The sequence below is a fragment of the Megascapheus bottae genome, chromosome 25, assembly GCF_031878675.1.
Source record: "Megascapheus bottae isolate mThoBot1 chromosome 25, mThoBot2.hap1, whole genome shotgun sequence".
NCBI classification, from domain to species: Eukaryota; Metazoa; Chordata; class Mammalia; order Rodentia; family Geomyidae; genus Megascapheus; species Megascapheus bottae.
The window spans coordinates 4,256,928-4,274,038 of record NC_143533.1 but is presented as its reverse complement, the minus strand read 5'-3'; the positions used below and the strand labels follow the sequence as shown (position 1 = coordinate 4,274,038).

The following is a 17,111-nucleotide window of genomic DNA, read 5'->3' as shown; positions in this document are numbered from 1 at the left end:
GTAGTTTATTGGGAATAAATAACCTTCCCTGCCTGGGCTGGCTTCAAACCATGATCCTTAGATCTCAGCCTCCTGAGTAGCTAGGGTTACAGGGTGAACCCCCTGTACCCAGAAAAGACAACATCTTAATCAGCCAACTGCTGTAGAATTCGGTATTTAGCTTTGCAGGACCAGAAATTTTGCTCCATCATGTACTTGTCAGGATAAATTTCTACTAATACAACTTGCAAGAAACAGGTATACATCATGGCTCTGTTACATACTTGTGACCCATGCCTGCAATCTGCTGCTTAGAAGGCTGAGATCTGAGGAATGATTTGAATTCAGCCCAGACAGGAAAGTTCAGGAGACTCTTACCTCCAGTTGCCACCAAAAAGCTGAAAGTAGAGCTTTGGCTCAAGATGTGAAGCAGTAAACTTTAGCAAAAACAGCTCAGGGAGAGTACACAGGCCCTTGAGTTTATTTATTTATTTATTTATTTATTTATTTATTTTTTGCCAGTCCTGGGCTTGAGCTCAGGGCCTGAGCACTGTCCTTGGACTTTCTCAAGGCTAGAGCTCTACCACTTGAGCCTCAGCACCACTTCCGGCTTTTTTCTATATGTAGTCCCGAGGAATCGAACCCGGGTCTTCATGCATGATAGGCAAGCACTTTAACCACCAGGCCAAACTCCCGGCCGGGCCCTTGAGTTTAAACCTTTGGACTGGCATTAAAAAAACCCATGTTATTTAGCAGAATTAGTATTGCATTATTACCTTTGTCCGGGACATCACAGCATGGCAAAGAAATCTGAGTGACTGAATGCTTTCCTGTGCTTTCTTTAATGTCATTGCCTGATCACCATCTGGAATCCTTTTGTAGAGAGTTGTGAAAATCACATACTTTTTTTTTTTTTTGCCATTCCTTGGGCTTGAACTCAGGGCCTAGGCACTGTCTTTAAGCTTTCTCAAGTCTAGTGCTCTGCCATTTGAGCCACAGTACCACTTCTGGCTTTTTCTGTGTATGTGGTACTGAGGAATCAAACTCAGGGCTTTGTGCATGCTAGGCTACACTCTCAGCGCAGTCCCAGACATTTTTCCTGAAGACCTCTTGAGGATGTTAAGAACATTGTTGAAAATCACCTTTACAAGGCAATGAATTCCACTGGGAAGAGAAAGCTCCAATCTCTTCCCTCCTCTTTGCCTATCTCCCATTCAGAGCTGTCTTTTTGCCAAAGGGCTCCAGTCACCTTTCAGGTAAAGCTAACTGCCACCAAGCCTGTCCATCACCCCCTTAGAACAAAACCAAATTGTGAATTGTAAATGATGACTTCATGGGAAGATTTTTGTCCCTGCTGCATAAACAGAAAGTCACGTTATGACCAGAAGGTGGCGCAATATGCATACTAATTTTGTTGTCAGCGTCTAAATCACACACTGTACCAAAAAAAACCCCAAAAACCTAGAATTTCTAACAGAGAAAATAAAATTCTCCATAACTTCAGTCTAGGATACGCTCACTACAGATAATGTGATACAGCCAGTGTATTCCTTTGAATTTCAGCAACTAAAATAAAGTCTCTTCCACAAATAGGGATGCAAGCAGGGCTCTGGGGGCCGCAATGTTGGGTGTCATGGCCTTGCTAGCTCTGGCTCCAGAGTGCCCATCTGTGGCCACACCCCACTGTCTTACCACAGGCTCGGGGCTCTGTACTTGTGGGCCCAGTAGGATGCTAGGAAGGCACTCAGAGACCCTAAGACAATACAATACACTTTTCAGGAGTGGTACCTGTCTGAGTTTTTGCTAGTATCAGGGCTTGAACTCAGGAGCCTGGATATTGTCCCTTAGCTTTCTCATTCAAGGCTAGTGCTCTACTACTTGAGCCATACCTCCACTTCTGGCTTTTGGGGGGGTTAAATGAAGATAAGGATCAAACGGACTTTCCTGCTCCAGCTGACTTTGAACTGCAGTCCTCAGATCTCAACCTTCTGAATAGCTAGGACTACAGGCATGAGCCACCTGTCTCTTTCCTTCCTTCCTCCCTTCCTTCCTTCCTTCCTTCCTTCCTTCCTTCCTTCCCTCCCTCCTCCCTTTCCCCCCACCTTTCTTTCTTACTGTGTTTAGGTAGTACTAGGGCTTGAACTTGTACAAGTACTCTACTTAGGCAAGTACTCTACAGCTCAAGCCCTTTTTGCTCTAGGTTTTTGTTGTTGTTTTTGCCAATCCTGGGGCTTAAACTCCTGGAGCTTTCTCAAGGCTAGAGCTCTATTACTTGAGCCACAGCACCCACTTCCAGATTTTTCTGTGTCTGTGGTACTGAGGAATTGAATCCAGGGCTTTGTGCATGCTAGGTGAGCACTCAAGCACTGGGCCATACTCATAGTCCTGTTTTAGGTAATTAATTAATTAATTAAATTTTTTTTTTGTACTTCATGGGGCTTGAACTGGGCACTGTCCCTGAGCTCTTCAGCTCAAGGCTAACCACCCTACCTTTGAGCCAAGCCCCACTTCCCATTTTCTAGAGGTTCATTGGAGATCAGAATCTCAGGTCCTTTTGTGCCCAGGCTGGCTTTGAACCTTGATCCTCAGATCTCAGCCTTCTGAGTAGCTAGGATGACAGGCGTGAGCCACCATTCCAGGCCAGTTATTTTGAGGAGCTCTCACAAACTTTTTGCCATAGTTGACCTTGACTCTTGATCCTTTCCATTTCTTCTTTCTGAGTAGCTGGCATTATAGGCATGCACCATGTCTGGAGAATTAATCAGTTAATTAAAAGTTTACGCTATGTAGTTCAGGCCAGTTGGCACTCAATATGTAGTACAGGCTAGCCTCAAACTCTCTGTCCTCCTCCTGAGTGCTGGGATTGCAGGCATATATCACCACATCTGACATTATTATTTGGCTTCAAACCTTGATCTTCAGATCTCAGATTGCTGACAAGCCAGGATTGTAGGCAGGAACCACCACACCTGGCTTATGCAGGGTATTTTGAACAGGCAATGCATTGATAATGCTGAAGAAATTTTAGAAGGTACAAGAAGTTCCCTGTGTCTTCAGCACTGGGCCTGGTTCAAAGGAAGGAAGAATGGGGGAGCAGGGAGAACTGTCAGGAATCGCATATCCACTGACACACCTTTGTCAGTGTTTGCTCACCTGTGCTCACAGACAGGTCACCAGCAGTCAGGTGGACTAAGGGGGCGGAGTCAGGTGGAGTGAAGGGCGGAGTCTTTGTACCAGTCCCTACCAGAGCCTCTTTTTCCTTCTTTTCTGAGTGCAGAAATAACAGCATGCCATTTGCCTGGCTCTATCAGGCATGGGTGCTATCACCATTCTCGCTTTCCAGATGAGCAAACAGAAACCAGGAAATTGCAGGGGTGGGGCAGAATCTCTGAATGTGGGTCCATGGGCTCCTCATTAGTCACAGAGAGGCCTGCTGGCCAAGGTCAGGGAATGAAACACCCCCTTGCTCACAGCCCATAAGGCAATGTGGGGCTGGGGGAGGTTGTGTTGCCACAATAATGGGTAGAAGGGGCACAGGAAAGCCAAGGGTAGGGGACAGTTCCGGCTAACACTGCCCAACCCCAGTCCTGAATAATAAGGTGGGACAGTCTTGCTAAACATTCATAAAAGTAAAAAAAAATGTATTTATGATGGCCTGGGCCTATTTGATTGAGCTGATGACCTGACCTTGTTCACCTTGTTTACGATGGCCTGGCTCTGTCCCATGTTACCATGAAAGTGACTTTGCTTCCTCCATGTCAGTGATGGTTGCATTTCAAAATATCATGTCTTCTGGGTATCTGAGGAACTGGGTTCAAGGCCAGCTCGGGAAGAAAAATCTAAGAGACACTGATCTCCAATTAATCAACCAAAAGCTGGAAATGGTAGTGTTGCTCAAGAGGTAAAGCACCCAGTATGATTGTTTTGCTGATACCAGGATTGCAATTCAGGGACACAAAACTCACCGCTGGTGCTTTACCACTCAAGCCATAGCTCCAATCTAGTTTCTTTTTTTTTTTTTTTTTTGCCAGTCCTGGGCTTGAGCTCAGGGTCTGAGCACTGTCCTTGGACTTTCTCAAGGCTAGAGCTCTACCACTTGAGCCTCAGCACCACTTGCGGCTTTTTTCTATGTATGTGGTACCGAGGAATCGAACCCGGGTCTTCATGCATGCTAGGCAAGCACTTTAACCTCTAGGCCAAACTCCTGGCCCCAATCTAGTTTCTTTTGGGGGGGAGGTTGCTGGTTTATTGGAGATAGAGTCTCAAGGACTTTTCTGTCCCAACTGGTTTTGACTTGAGATTCTCAGATCTCAACCTCTGGAGTAGCTGGGATTATCAGCATAGAATCATCAGTGCCCAGATTTGTTGTTGTTGTTGATCATGGAGATTGGACTTGGGTCTGGGTGCTGTCTCTGAGCTCTTTTGCTCAAGGCTGGAACTCTGCTACTTTGAGCCACAGTGTCATTTCTGGTTTTCTGGTGGTTGACTGGACAAGAAAGTCTCATGGATTTTCTTGCCTGGGCTGGCTTCAAACTGCAGTCCTCAGAGCTCAGTCTTCTGAGTAGCTAGGATGACAGGCATGAGCCACCAGCTCCTGGCTTTACTTTTGTTTGTACACAGGGCCTTTCTATGTAGCTCAGTCTAGTTCCAAACCCATGATACTCCTGCCTCCATGTCTCATGTACTAGGATTCAGGTGTGTGCCACAATATCCATCTGATATCTTTGTTTTATTAAATTAGTTTTATTTTCCTCTTCCTCTTACAATCTAATTTGTTATTGTCACAACTCTGCTTTGATTCCCACAGTGTTCTCATCTGGCAGAGGTGGGGGGGGGGCAGGATGAGGGATTAGAAAAAGAAGCATAGTGTCTTGCCAAATCAAAGATCAGACCTGGACTCACCTGGGCATGGGGGGAAAGACAGAATTTAGGTGATAAAAAAAAATAACAGGGCCGGGAGTTTGGCCTAGTGGTTAAAGTGCTTGCCTAGCATGCATGAAGACCCGGGTTCGATTCCTCGGTACCACATATAGAAAAAGCCGGAAGTGGTGCTGAGGCTCAAGTGGTAGAGCTCTAGCCTTGAGAAAGTCCAAGGACAGTGCTCAGGCCCTGAGCTCAAGCCCAGGACTGGCAAAAACAAAAAACAAAAAACAAAAACAGAACAATGGCTGGGAATGTAGCTTAGAGGTAGAGTGCTTGCCTAGCATGCATGAAGCCCCAGGTTTGATTCCTCAGTCCCACATAAACAGAAAAATTCAGAAGAGGTGGTAGAGTGCTAGCCTTGAGCAAAAAAAACCCCAAGAAGCTCAGTGACAGTGCCCAGGCCCTGAATACAAGCTCCAAGACTGACAAAACAAAACAAAGCAAACAAAAAAACAGAACAAGCAGGGGAACTGCTGGCTCAAACCTGTAATCCTATTTATTCTAGAGGCAGAGATCTGAGGATCATGGTTGGAAGGCAGTCCAGGAAGGAAAGTCCATGAGACTCTTAACTCCAATAAATCTCTGAAAAACTGGAAGAGGTGCTGTGGCCCAAAGTGGAAGAACAGTAGCCTTGAGCAAAAAAGCTCAGGGACAGCGCCCAGGCCCTGAGTTTAGGCCCCCTGACAAAAAACAAACAAACAAACACAAAAAGCCACAGAACAGTAGTTAAGAGGTTCACAGCCAAGTGGGGGTGTGAGCAAAGAATTACCATCTGGTTTGAGCTGAGAAGGTCTTGTCTCACTGGAAACCAGAGTTTTGTTTTGTTGTTTTTGATCTAGAGTGTTTTGTCTGCTTACCTCCCTGCCCAGAGCTACCTCAGGGCAGATAAAATCAGAGACAGCACCCTATCCTGTCAAGTGACTCACACAAGTTGTGCAGTTCAGGCCTGCAGGCAACCGAGTAGAGTATTGCATTTCTCTTCTTCCTTCCCTTCTTTTTTGGCTCTTTCTTTTGTTTTTTGTGGTTATTGTTTGATTTTTCAGTTCCAGCACTGGCACTTGAACTTAGGGTCTTGTGTTTTTGCCTGGATTTTTTTTTTTTTTTTTTTTTTTTTTTGCCAGTCCTGGGCTTGAGCTCAGGGCCTGAGCACTGTCCTTGGACTTTCTCAAGGCTAGAGCTCTACCACTTGAGCCTCAGCACCATTTCTGGCTATTTTCTACGTATGTGGTACCGAGGAATCGAACCCGAGTCTTCATGAATGCTAGGCAAGCACTTTAACCACTAGGCCAAACTCCCAGCCCTGCCTGGCTTTTTTTGATTGTGGTCTCTACCACAGCTCTACTTTCAGCTTTTGGCTTAATTGGAGATAATAGTTTCAGATTTGTCTTTTGGGGCTGGCTTCAAATTGGGATCCTCAGATCTTAGTCTCCAGAGCATGTAGGATTAGACATGAGCTACCAGCACCTGGCTTCCCTGATTTCTTCATTCCATGTTCTACTACCAGACATTTTTTTTTTTTTTTTTTTTTTGCCAGTCCTTGGGCTTGAACTCAGGGCCTGAGCACTGTCCTTGGGCCTTTTTTTTTTTTTTCCTCAAGGCTAGAGCTCTACCACTTGAGCCACAGCACCAGTTCCAGCTTTTCTATATATGTGGTACCGAGGAATCGAACCCAGGTCTTGGTGCATGCTAGGCAAGCACTCTACCACTAGGCCAAACTCCTGGCCCCTAGACATTTTCTACAACCAAGGCAGATTAGGGCCAGGAAGGGGGCAGCTGGTGTGTGTGACCCAGATTCCAAAAGGGGCATGTGGCAGAGGGCAGAGTGGAAGGAATGACCCATCTAAAGTCCTCCTCCCCTGCAGTCCAAGCTTTCCAGGATTACTGTGTCAGGCCATGCCTGCTCCCTCATCCTCCACAGGCTGGAGTCTCTATGGAAAAACACCCACTGGGAGAGCCCTGTTTTGGGAGGAGCCCCTGTGGCTCCCAGAATTCAACTCTTTTCCCTGCTCACTGGTGATTATAGGCTGGCTTCAGGGAAAAGGCTGGATTGCATCAGACAGGCTGGTGGGGCGGGAACCTGCCTGTGGGCTCAGGAGACGCAGCTTTATAAGCAGAGCCAAGAACTGGGAGGAAAGTGGAAGCCAGACAAAACAAAACTTCGAGAGCAGACTAAGCACCATGGCTACCTTGCCACCAGCAGGCAGCCCCCCTGGGGAGCCTCTGACCCCGGAGGATGAGGAGGCCAGCTTAGATGAGTACGACCTTTATAGCCTGGGCCATCCCTATGTGGGTAAGACTTGCTTTTCTCTGCCCTTTTGCTTTCATCTGGCCCCCAAGCCACCCCTTCTTGTCCCCTTACCCCTAAAATACTATCTTATTCAACCCTGGGGCCTCAAACATCTGGTAGTCCCCATTCCTCATCTGGGAACAGCTGGCACACACACATATAGGTCTCCCTACCCTCCCTATTCTACATCCCAGGCCATTAGTCTCTCCTCTAAGTTTTCTGTCCACCTCTCCTCCCTCTCCTGTCCTGGCCACCAGCTGGTGGAGGCCGGAAAGGTCGCACCAAGAGAGAAGCAGCTGCCAACACCAACCGCCCCAGCCCTGGAGGGCATGAGAGGAAGCTGGTGACCAAGTTCCAGAACTCAGAGAGGAAAAAGGCCCAGCGCTGAGACAGACTTAAAGGTGAGGAGGAAAGCGTTCACACAGCCAAGGGAGAGCAGCCAAGACCTAGAAGGGACAGGCCTGGGCTGGCCTCGGGTGGGTGGAAATATCATTCCTATCTAAAGTAAAGTGAGGTGCATGTTTGACTTGGAGCTCCCTAGTGATCAGAGATAAGGGGTGGGCAGGGACATAGAAACTTAACACTTAGAGGAAAATCTGGGTTCTCAGACTGGTAGACAGAGGCCAGAGAGAGGATGAGGACTCAAGACAAAAGAGGAGAGGCGGAATTAGAACCCTGGTCTCTCTGTTCCTTTCACCACCTGCTTTCCCTCTTCACAGAGGAGACCAGCCAGGAACACTGCACTCCCAGTGGAGACAAAACCATGAGGGAATGAAGACCTGGAGGGACAGGAGTCATCCCTGTGGCCCCCGTACCCCACTCCTAAGACTTATCCCACCTGAGTAAAGACCCAAGGGAAGGCCACCAGAAGCATCTCAAGACCCAGCCAAAGAGCAAGAGGCAGAGGATGAACGAGAAAGTGAGGAAAGCACCCCCAAAAAAGAAACTGAAGAAACTAGAGTCCCCGGGGAAGCAACAATAAACAATTTAGCAGCTGTGTGTACCCAAATGTGTATATGTGTGTACGCGTGTCATCCTGGCTCTGGGTGTGTTTCTGTTCAGGAAAAATTCTGCCTGCACATGTCTGTATGTTTGTATGTATGTATGTATGCAATGTGTGTATGTATGAGTATCACATACACACACACACACACACACAATCTTCAGATCTCAGCCCCTTGAGTAGTTAGGATTACAGGTGTGAGACACCACCAACACCCGGCTGGGAGTGTATTTGTTTTAAGTTATTCCTATTGTAGTCCCAGGGTTTGAACTCAGGACTTTAAATTTGCTCGATATGCACTCTACCAGTTGAGCCAAGCCCCGCTTTTTAGTTTTTTGTTTTGTTTTTTTGGTTTTGGCTAGTGCTGGAGCTTAAATTAAGGGCCTGGGCTCGATCCTTGATCTTTATTTGCTCAAGGCTAGCACTCTATCATTTGAGCCACAAGTGCCACATCCAGCCTTTTCTGTTTATATGGAATTGAGGAATGGAGGCCAGGGTTTCACGTATGCTGGGCAAGCCCCCTACCACTAAGCCATATTCCCAGCCCTTGGCTGTTTTTCAAATAGCATTATTCTGGAACTGCAATCCTTCTACCTATGGCTTCTCACACAGGTGAGATCACAGGTATGTACTACCACATTCAACTATTCATTCACATGGGGTGTCCCTAACTTTTTGCTCAGGGTGGCCTTGAAATACTAACCTCCAATCTCTGTATTATGAGTAGTTAAAATTCCTGGAGTGAGCCAGGAGTGTGGCCTAGTGGTAAAGTGCTTGCTTAGAATGCATGAAGCCCTGAGTTCAATTCCTCAGTACTGCTTACTCAAGGGGGGAAAAAAAGCCCAGAAGTGGTGCTGTGGCTCAAAATGGTAGAGCTCTAGGCTTGAGAAAGCCCAAGGACAATGCCCAGGCCCTGAGTTCAAACCCCAGGACTGGCAAAAAATAAAAAAGTTCTGGAGTGTACCATCGTGGCTAGATCAAAATATTATTTATTTTATTAATGGCATTTGCAAGGAAAAAAAAACCTAAGATTTTAACTATGGAGGGACTTTCCTTAAGTTATAAAGTAAAGCTCAAATTCAAGATTTGTGTTTTCCTCAAGTATGAGAATCAAAGGGGTTTCCAGCAGAGAGTTTGGGGAGGAAAATATGGGGAGCAAGATTTTTACCTACTATGGTAGGTTTGAGGAGCAGAGTTCTAGAAGAATGTGGAACAAACAAGAAAGCTGTTGGACTTAAATGGATAGATTGATTATAATATAGGTTGGGCTCATGCCTATAATCTTAGCTATCAGGAGGTTGAGATTTGAGGTTTGTGATTAAAAATTAGCTATACAGGAAGGGCCTAGAGATTTTTTTTTTGGCCAGTCCTGGGGCTTGTACTCAGGGCCTAAACACTCACCTTAGGCTTTCTCAAGGCTGGAACTCTACTGCTTGAGCCACAGCACCACTTCTGTATTTTTTCTATGTATGTGGTACCAAGGAATCGAATCCAGGTCTTTATGCATGCTAGCAAGCACTCTACCACTAGGCCAAACTCCCAGCCCCGAGATTCTTATTAATCTCCAATTAACTAACAAAAAGCTATAGGTAGTGCTGTGGTTCAAGTGATAGAGAGCAAAGAAACTACAGGAGAGAATATGTAGGCCCTGAGTTCAAGTCTCACTAGCAGCACAAAATTAATGAAATAAGTACATTAATAAAATAATTCATTAGTAAGTATTGTAACGAAGACTCAGACAAAGATAAGATAATTATCTCTTATGGCACCAAAGGTTAGTATTTGTGGGTTAAGATGGCAACTCCATTGTGTTGATGAATCCAGTTATTTTTAGGTCATGTTTTTGCCGCATCAAAATGTAGCTTCTAACTGGGGGCCACCTTATAATCCTCGCTATACAGGAGGCTGATATCTGAGGATCACAGTGTAGAGCCAGACTGAGCAGGAAAGTTTCTGAGACTTTTTTTTTTTTTTTGCCAGTCCTGGGGTTTGCACTCAGGGCCTGGGCACTGTCTCTGAACTTCTTTTGCTTGAAAAGGCTAGCACTCTACCACTTGAGCCATAGTGCTACTTCTGGCTTTTTCTATTTATGTAGTTTTGAGGAATTGAATCCAGGACTTCGTGCATGCTAGGCCAGCACTGTACCACTAAGCCACATTCCCAGCCCCTTGCCTGGGACATCTTTGTTATTATTGTTGTTGAGATGGAATCGTGTGTGTGTGTGTGTGTGTGTGTGTGTGTGTGTGTGTGTGTGTGCCAGTCCTGGGAGATTGAACTCAAGGCCTAGGTACTGTCTCTGAGATTTTTTTTTTTTTTTTTTTTTGCCAGTCTTGGGCTTGAGCCCAGGGCCTGAGCACTGTCCTTGGACTTTCTCAAGGCTAGAGCTCTACCACTTGAGCCTCAGCACCACTTCCGGCTTTTTTCTATGTATGTGGTGCCGAAGAATTGAACCTGGGTCTTCATGCATGCTAGGCAAGCACTTTAACCACTAGGCCAAACTCCCAGCCCCTGTCTCTGAGATTTTTTTGCTACCACTTGAGCTGCAGCTCACAGACTTTCTGCCTAGACTGGGATTCTCAAATCCCAGCTTGCTTAGTAGCTATGATTGCAGCTGAACTGCTGCTGCTGCTGCTGCTGCTTCTTCCTCTTCTTCTTCTTCTTCTTCTTCTTCTTCTTCTTCTTCTTCTTCTTCTTCTTCTTCTTCTTCTTCTTCTTCTTCTTGTCAGTCATGAGGCTTGAACTTAGGGCTAGGCACTGCCCCTGAGCGTTTTTATGCTCAGGGCTTTTTGTGGCTTTGAGCCACGACTTTTCAATTTTTATGTGATTAATTTGAGATAAGTGTTTCACAGACTTTCCTGCCTGAGATGGCTTCAAACTAAGATCCTCAGATCTCACCTTCTGAGCATCTAGGATATAGGCATGAGCCTCCAGTGCCAAGTCCTGGCTGACCTAATGCCCCCCAATCCTTTTGATTCCTGCCTCTAGAGTAGCTAGGATGGCAAACATGGAGTACTTACTGCTCCCAGCCACACCAGCTTATTTTTAAGAGCATTATCTAAAAATAAAACACACTGAGGCTCCAAATTTAGTCTCATGCCACACCCAATTACAAGGGAGGTTCTGAAATGTCACATTTAACTTCATTGCCACCAGGTAGTCATATGTGGGTGAAGGTGGAGTTTTCCTATTCAAAGAAACAGGAGAAAATAAGTATTGGACACATGAAAGAGGTACCTGTGGTTGTTAAATAGACTCAACCAAGGAGAAGAAGAAAGCCAGAGCTAAGGCTGTTCTAGCATATAAGCCCTGGGTGCAGAATGTGGGAGATGATTATTCTTACACCATGACAGAGGCAGCAACAAATCACAGCAGGCCCCAGGCTAAAACTACCAGAACCCTTGAGGACTATTTCCGGGAAGGGGCTCAACCACTTGAGTCATGCTTCCAGTACTACATTATTTTGCTTTATTGTTCAGATAGTCTCCAACTTTCTTTTTTTTTTTTTTTTCCAGTCCTGGGGTTTGAACTCAGGGCCTGAGCACTGTCCTTGAGCTTGCTCAAGACTAGCACTCTATCACTTGGGCCACAGCACCACTTCTGGCTTTTTCTGTGTATGTGGCATCAAAGAATTGAACCCAGGGCTTCCTGCATGCTACGTAAACACTCCTGGCATTCGTCTCCAATTTTATTATTTATCTATTTAGCTCAGGGCCAGTCTCAGGCTGGAATCTTCCTGATCTCTGCCTCTGGAGTAGCTGGGATTACAGGCATGAGTCACCCACATTTGGCTCATATGACTTTTAACTTGACCCCTTGCCCAGAAACAAAGCTTTGGTTTTCCCGATCCTTCTGTCTGAAATGCCTTTGATCCTACTCTCTGCAATGTTCCCTCTCTCTTCAAAGTCTTTCCTTATTTGATGATAGGCTTGACCCACTGTACCCAGCTTGTGTTTGCTTTTGTGGTTCAGGGAGATGGAGCCTCTTGCCTTGTACATGCTGAGGAGGTTGTATACCATTGAGCAACATTCCCTTTCCCGCAACAAGTGTTTCATAAGACGTTTATTTAGGCCGGGTACCGGTGGCTCATGCCTGTAGTCCTAGCTAGTTAGGAGGCTGAGAACTGAGGATCAAGGTTGGAAGCCAGTTGAGGTAGGAAAGTTCAAGGGACTATTATCTCTAATAAACTACTCAGGAAAGGCTAGAAGTGGAACTGTGGTTCAAGTGGTAGAACACTGGATTTGAGCAAAAGAGGTTCCGGGGCAGCATCCAATCCCTGAGTTTGAGCCCCAGATCACCACTAACAAGAAAAAAAGACAGAGATTTGCTGACCCCATCTTTTTTTTTTTTCCTTTTTCAGACTAGTAGTTCAGAAAAGTTCACTAATTTGTCCAAAGTCACAGAGCATGAAGCTAGGAGCTAGTGACTCACACCTGTAATCCTAGCTACTTGGGAAGCTGAGATCTGAGGATCGAGGTTCAAAGCCAGCCCAGGCAGAAAGTCCATGAGACTCTTAGCTCTAATTAATCACCAAGAACCTGGAAGTGGAGATGTGACTGAAAAAGCTAAGCAAGAGCATGAGGTTCCAGGTTTAAGCCCTACTACCAGCATAAAAAATGTCACACAGTCTCAATTTATAGGACCTGGGCCTAATTAACTTAGATTTGATTTCCAAAGTCTAGACTTTTTCCTTTTTTTTTTTTTTTGAACTCAGGGCCTTTAGCTCTCACTTGGCTTTTTCACTCCAAGTTGGCATTCTACCCTTTGTGGCCATAACTCCAGTTCTAAATCTTTTGTGAAAATTAGAGATAAGTGTCTTGTAGACTTTTTTGACAAGGGTAGTTGAACCAGGATCCTCCGACCATCGCTTCCTGTATAGCTAGGATTACATGTGCGAGCCATCAGCCTCTAACTGACTACATTCTATAGTCCTGAGAAGAACTACAGGGATTTTGTTTTTGCCAGTCCTGGGGCTTGAACTCAGAACCTGAGCACTGTCCTTAGACTTTCTCAAGGCTAGAGCTTTACCACTTGAGCCATCACACCACTTCCAGCTTTTTTCTATGTATATGGTACCGAAGAATCGAACCCGGGTCTTCGTGCATGTTAGACAAGCACTCTACCATTAGGCCAAACTCCAGGCCCCACTTCCCAGCTTTTACTGTTCATGTGGTATTGAGAAATTGAACCCAGGGCTTCATGCATACTGGGCCACCACTGAGCCACCTTCCCATCCCACATGAGGGATCTTATACTGCAATTAACTCTTGATCAATTCGTTCTTTACAAAGGCCAGCCTCCCTTCTGCCCAAGAAAAGAACAAAGGCTGAGAAGACACAGTCCCTAGCCAGTGTGGTGCCAGTGTGCTGGTCTTCTGGGGGAACTTCACGTATTACCCCCTATCCCTCCCCCCCCCATTCCTGGCCTCTGATTAGCTTCTCGGGTCTGCTCCCCAGCCTGTCTATGGACAGTTTTTCCTGGCTGTTCTGGAACTTCTTGGAATTACCATACTTTTGCATCAGGAAGAATTCTGTGTGAAACCTTCCACGGCTGTCTTAATCCCTTCTTTGCAACTGCTTTTCTTCCCCCCAAACCGTTCTAGATTGCATGTAAATGTCTCTATCTCAGGTTTTTAGTTTTAATGGAGAAAGGGGGTTCTTTTCTGAGAACGGGAGAAAGCACTGAGGTCTCTTTCCCTTTGCAAGCTAACAGAAACGTCCCTGTGAGTTTTCTATATTTCAGTAAGTCCAGCCCCTGGCAGCAAATTGAGAAATCCCAAAGCCAGCTGTGTCAGCTGTGTGGAGCGGGGCTTAAATTTTAGAAAGACTTGAAGTCAATTTCTAACCAGCACTCCTTCTATAGGCTATCACAAATAGTTGTGGGGCCAAGATGTACGGTCCAGGATTGGGTTTTCCCACACTCTGATTTCCCGCTTTCTGACTTGTAGGCCACCCAAATGATTTCCTTAACCTTGAGAAATTACCTCCTTGTCTTTCTTACTCATGTGTATTTAAAAAGGAAACTGTATAACATGCTCCCCCCATAGAAAACCACAGTCAAGCGTCATAACTAGAAATTAACTGTAACAAGAAACAGTAATTTCTTTTCTAAGTTCATTTATGCATTACCTATGATTGCCTGTGTGCATCCAAGGTCACACATGTGTCCCCTTGGGCCAGGCACTGGTGAATCATGCTTGTCCTCCTAGCTTCTTAGGAGGCGGAGAGCTGAGGATCGAGGTTTGAAGTCAGCACAGGCAGGAAAATCTCTGAAATCCAGTACCAACACACACACACACACACACACACACACACACACACACTCCTTATTTTGGATTATCTCCAATGGAAAGTCACTGTCAAAGACTTCACTGTAAAACACGATGACTCCTTATGTCTGCTGGACTCTGTGAGTGTGCGCCTGTGTGTGTATGTGTGTGTGTGTGTGAGTGTGTGTGTGTGTGAGAGAGAGAGAGAGAGAGAGAGAGAGAGAGAGAGAGAGAGAGAGAGAGAGAGAGCCAGGACTAGGGCTTAAACTCAGGGCCCAGGCACTGTCCCTTAGCTTTTTTTTACTCAAGGTTGGTATTCCTCAGATCTCAGCCTCCTGAGTAGTTAGGATTACAGGCGTGAGCCACCAGTCCCTGGTGTGGATATATTGTTTTCTTTCTTTCATTTCCTTTTCTCTCTTTTGTGTCGATTTACCTTGAAATCACCAGTTAAAATAGAGCTTTTATCTCCTTCCTTCCTCCTCTGGCCTGTAACTGAATTAAAGACATCGGCTATCAGTCTTTACAGAGTCTCTGGAGAACGGGCAAAGGAGAATGCCCTTCCCTTGCCCTACCCCCTGGGCCACCCCAGCTTGGGAGGGACTGAGAGTGGCATCTAGGGCTTTGTCAACTAGAAACAGTCTTCTTTGTAAAACCATGTTCTCCTTTCCTGTCTAATTACAAAAGCTTGGGAATCACTAGAGAATTCCCAACCTCAGGTCTGGTCCTTTGTAATCCAAAGAGCGCATGCTCCATGCTCCTCTCTTGCAAAACATCTGGATGACGAAATCGAGCCTCTAAACTCTTCATGAGATGCTCGCATCAACTTGGATGAGCGGATTTTGCTTTCTTTTGTCAGGCAGTCTGGAGGTTTTTAACCTTTCTTTGGGGAAAAAGAAGCACTTATTATTCATCAACTGTTTACTAAGTACTCTACCTAAATGCCAGGGAACACTCCGAAGTTACAACTGAATGGAACTAGAAAGACCTGAGTCCTTCCTCCCAGAACTTTCCTAAATGATGAAGAGTGGAAAGCAATAAGAATTTTAGGGGGCTGGGAATATGGCATAGTGGTAGAGTGCTTGCCTAGCATGCATGAAGCTCTGGGCTTGATTCCTTCATACCACATACCCAGGAAAAGCTGGAAGTGGTACTGTGGTTCAAGTGACAGAGCAGTAACCTTAAGCAAAAAGAAGTGCAGGGACAGTGCCCAAGTGCTGAGTTCCAGCCCCAGGACTGGAAAAAAAAAAAAAAAAGAATTGTAGAATGTCTGTGCCCTTTAACATCATAGTTAAGAGAAGCTTGTGGAAGAGGCAGCACTGAAACAAGTCCAAAAGGAAGTTTTAGTCACATTAAAATTGCTACTCATGTGCTGTGTGGTTTCGATTGTTAGTCATTTTTTTTTTCTTTAGGACCTGAACATAGTAAGTGCTTAAGAAAGCCAGACACAGGAGCCAGCAACTCAACCTATAACCTTGGCTAGTCAACGAAGCTGAGATTTAAGAATCACAGTTTAAAACCAGCCTGAGCAGGAAAGTCCATGAAACTCATATCTTCAATAAACTACTAAAAAGCCGGAAGTGAAGCTGAGGCTCAAGAGGCAGAGCACTAGCTTTGAGCAAAAGGAGATTAGGCACAGTGTGTAAGCCTTGAGTAAAAGCCCCAGGACTAGTAGGGGGTGGGGGTGGGGGGAGGAGGCAGGCAAGCCCTAGGCTGTAATCACACCTCTACTTCTAGCTATTCAGGAAGCTAAGATCTGAGATCTGAGTCTTACCTCCAGTTAACCACCAAAAAGCAAGAAGTGGAGGTGTGGTTTAAGTGGTAGAACACCAGCTGTGAGTAAAAAAAAAAAAAAACGACAAAAAACCCTAAGGGACAGAGGAAAAGCAAGGAAGTGATGACGTTGTCCAAAAAGAATTGTTCTCATTGCCAAACTTATGAAATAGCAGTCCTATGTACAGCATTATAATAACGCTAAAATTATACTAAAAAACAACAACTAAAGGCTGGGAGTTTGGCCTAGTTGTAGAGTGTTTGCCTAGATTGCGCAAAGACCTGGGTTGGATTCCATGGTACTCCACACATAGAAAAGCCAGAAGTGGTGCTGTGGTTCAAGTGGTAGAGCACTAGCCTTGAGGAAAAGCTCAAGGACAGTGCTCAGGCCCTGAGTTCAGTCTCCAGGACTGGCAAACACACACACACACACACACACACACACACACACACACACACACACACACACACACACACAACTAAGGAACAGTACCCAGGTCTTAAGTTCAAGCCCCAATAATGCATGAAAAAAAAAGTAAAAGTAGTTTCAAAGAACTTGTTATAGAACCAGGATGCAATTTTGCTCTCAACCGCACACTGAGGGTTCTGCCCTTCTGGTGGGAAGGGTGACTCTGAAACACACAGTTTATTTATTCTCCCTTTGGATCCCCAGGGTCTATGAGCTCAGGCAGCAGAGTGGCCTTTGTAAATTGTATGTGGACCATGCCAGCCAATTAAGATAAATAGCATTTCTTATATTCAAACTGGGCCTCTGGAGGCTTGGCTGTGTACCCTAGTTTAGATCAGCTGAGCCTTTTTCTCCCACTGAGGTGGGTCCAGTCATATGCAGGTCAAGATGGCCTATACTGGTAATTCCAATTATT

General features: G+C 45.5%; 1 protein-coding gene across 1 annotated transcript; it reads left to right on the top strand.

Moving 5' to 3' along the window:
• The first annotated feature begins 6,931 nt into the window (after positions 1–6,931).
• Positions 6,932–8,192, top strand: Nupr1 (nuclear protein 1, transcriptional regulator). Its single transcript, XM_090357932.1, has 3 exons — positions 6,932–7,192; positions 7,447–7,590; positions 7,909–8,192. The coding sequence occupies exons 1-2, from the start codon at positions 7,081–7,083 to the stop codon at positions 7,575–7,577; spliced, it is 243 nt and encodes an 80-aa protein (XP_090214058.1). The 5' UTR covers positions 6,932–7,080; the 3' UTR covers positions 7,578–7,590; positions 7,909–8,192.
• Positions 8,193–17,111: the final 8,919 nt, after the last annotated feature.

Coding starts and splice junctions, on each gene's coding strand:
- Nupr1 (XM_090357932.1), top strand. CDS start 7,081: ATGGCTACCTTGCCACCAGCAGGCAGCCCCCCTGGGGAGCCTCTGACC. Junction 7,193..7,446: donor CCTGGGCCATCCCTATGTGG/GTAAGACTTGCT, acceptor CCTGGCCACCAG/CTGGTGGAGGCCGGAAAGGT.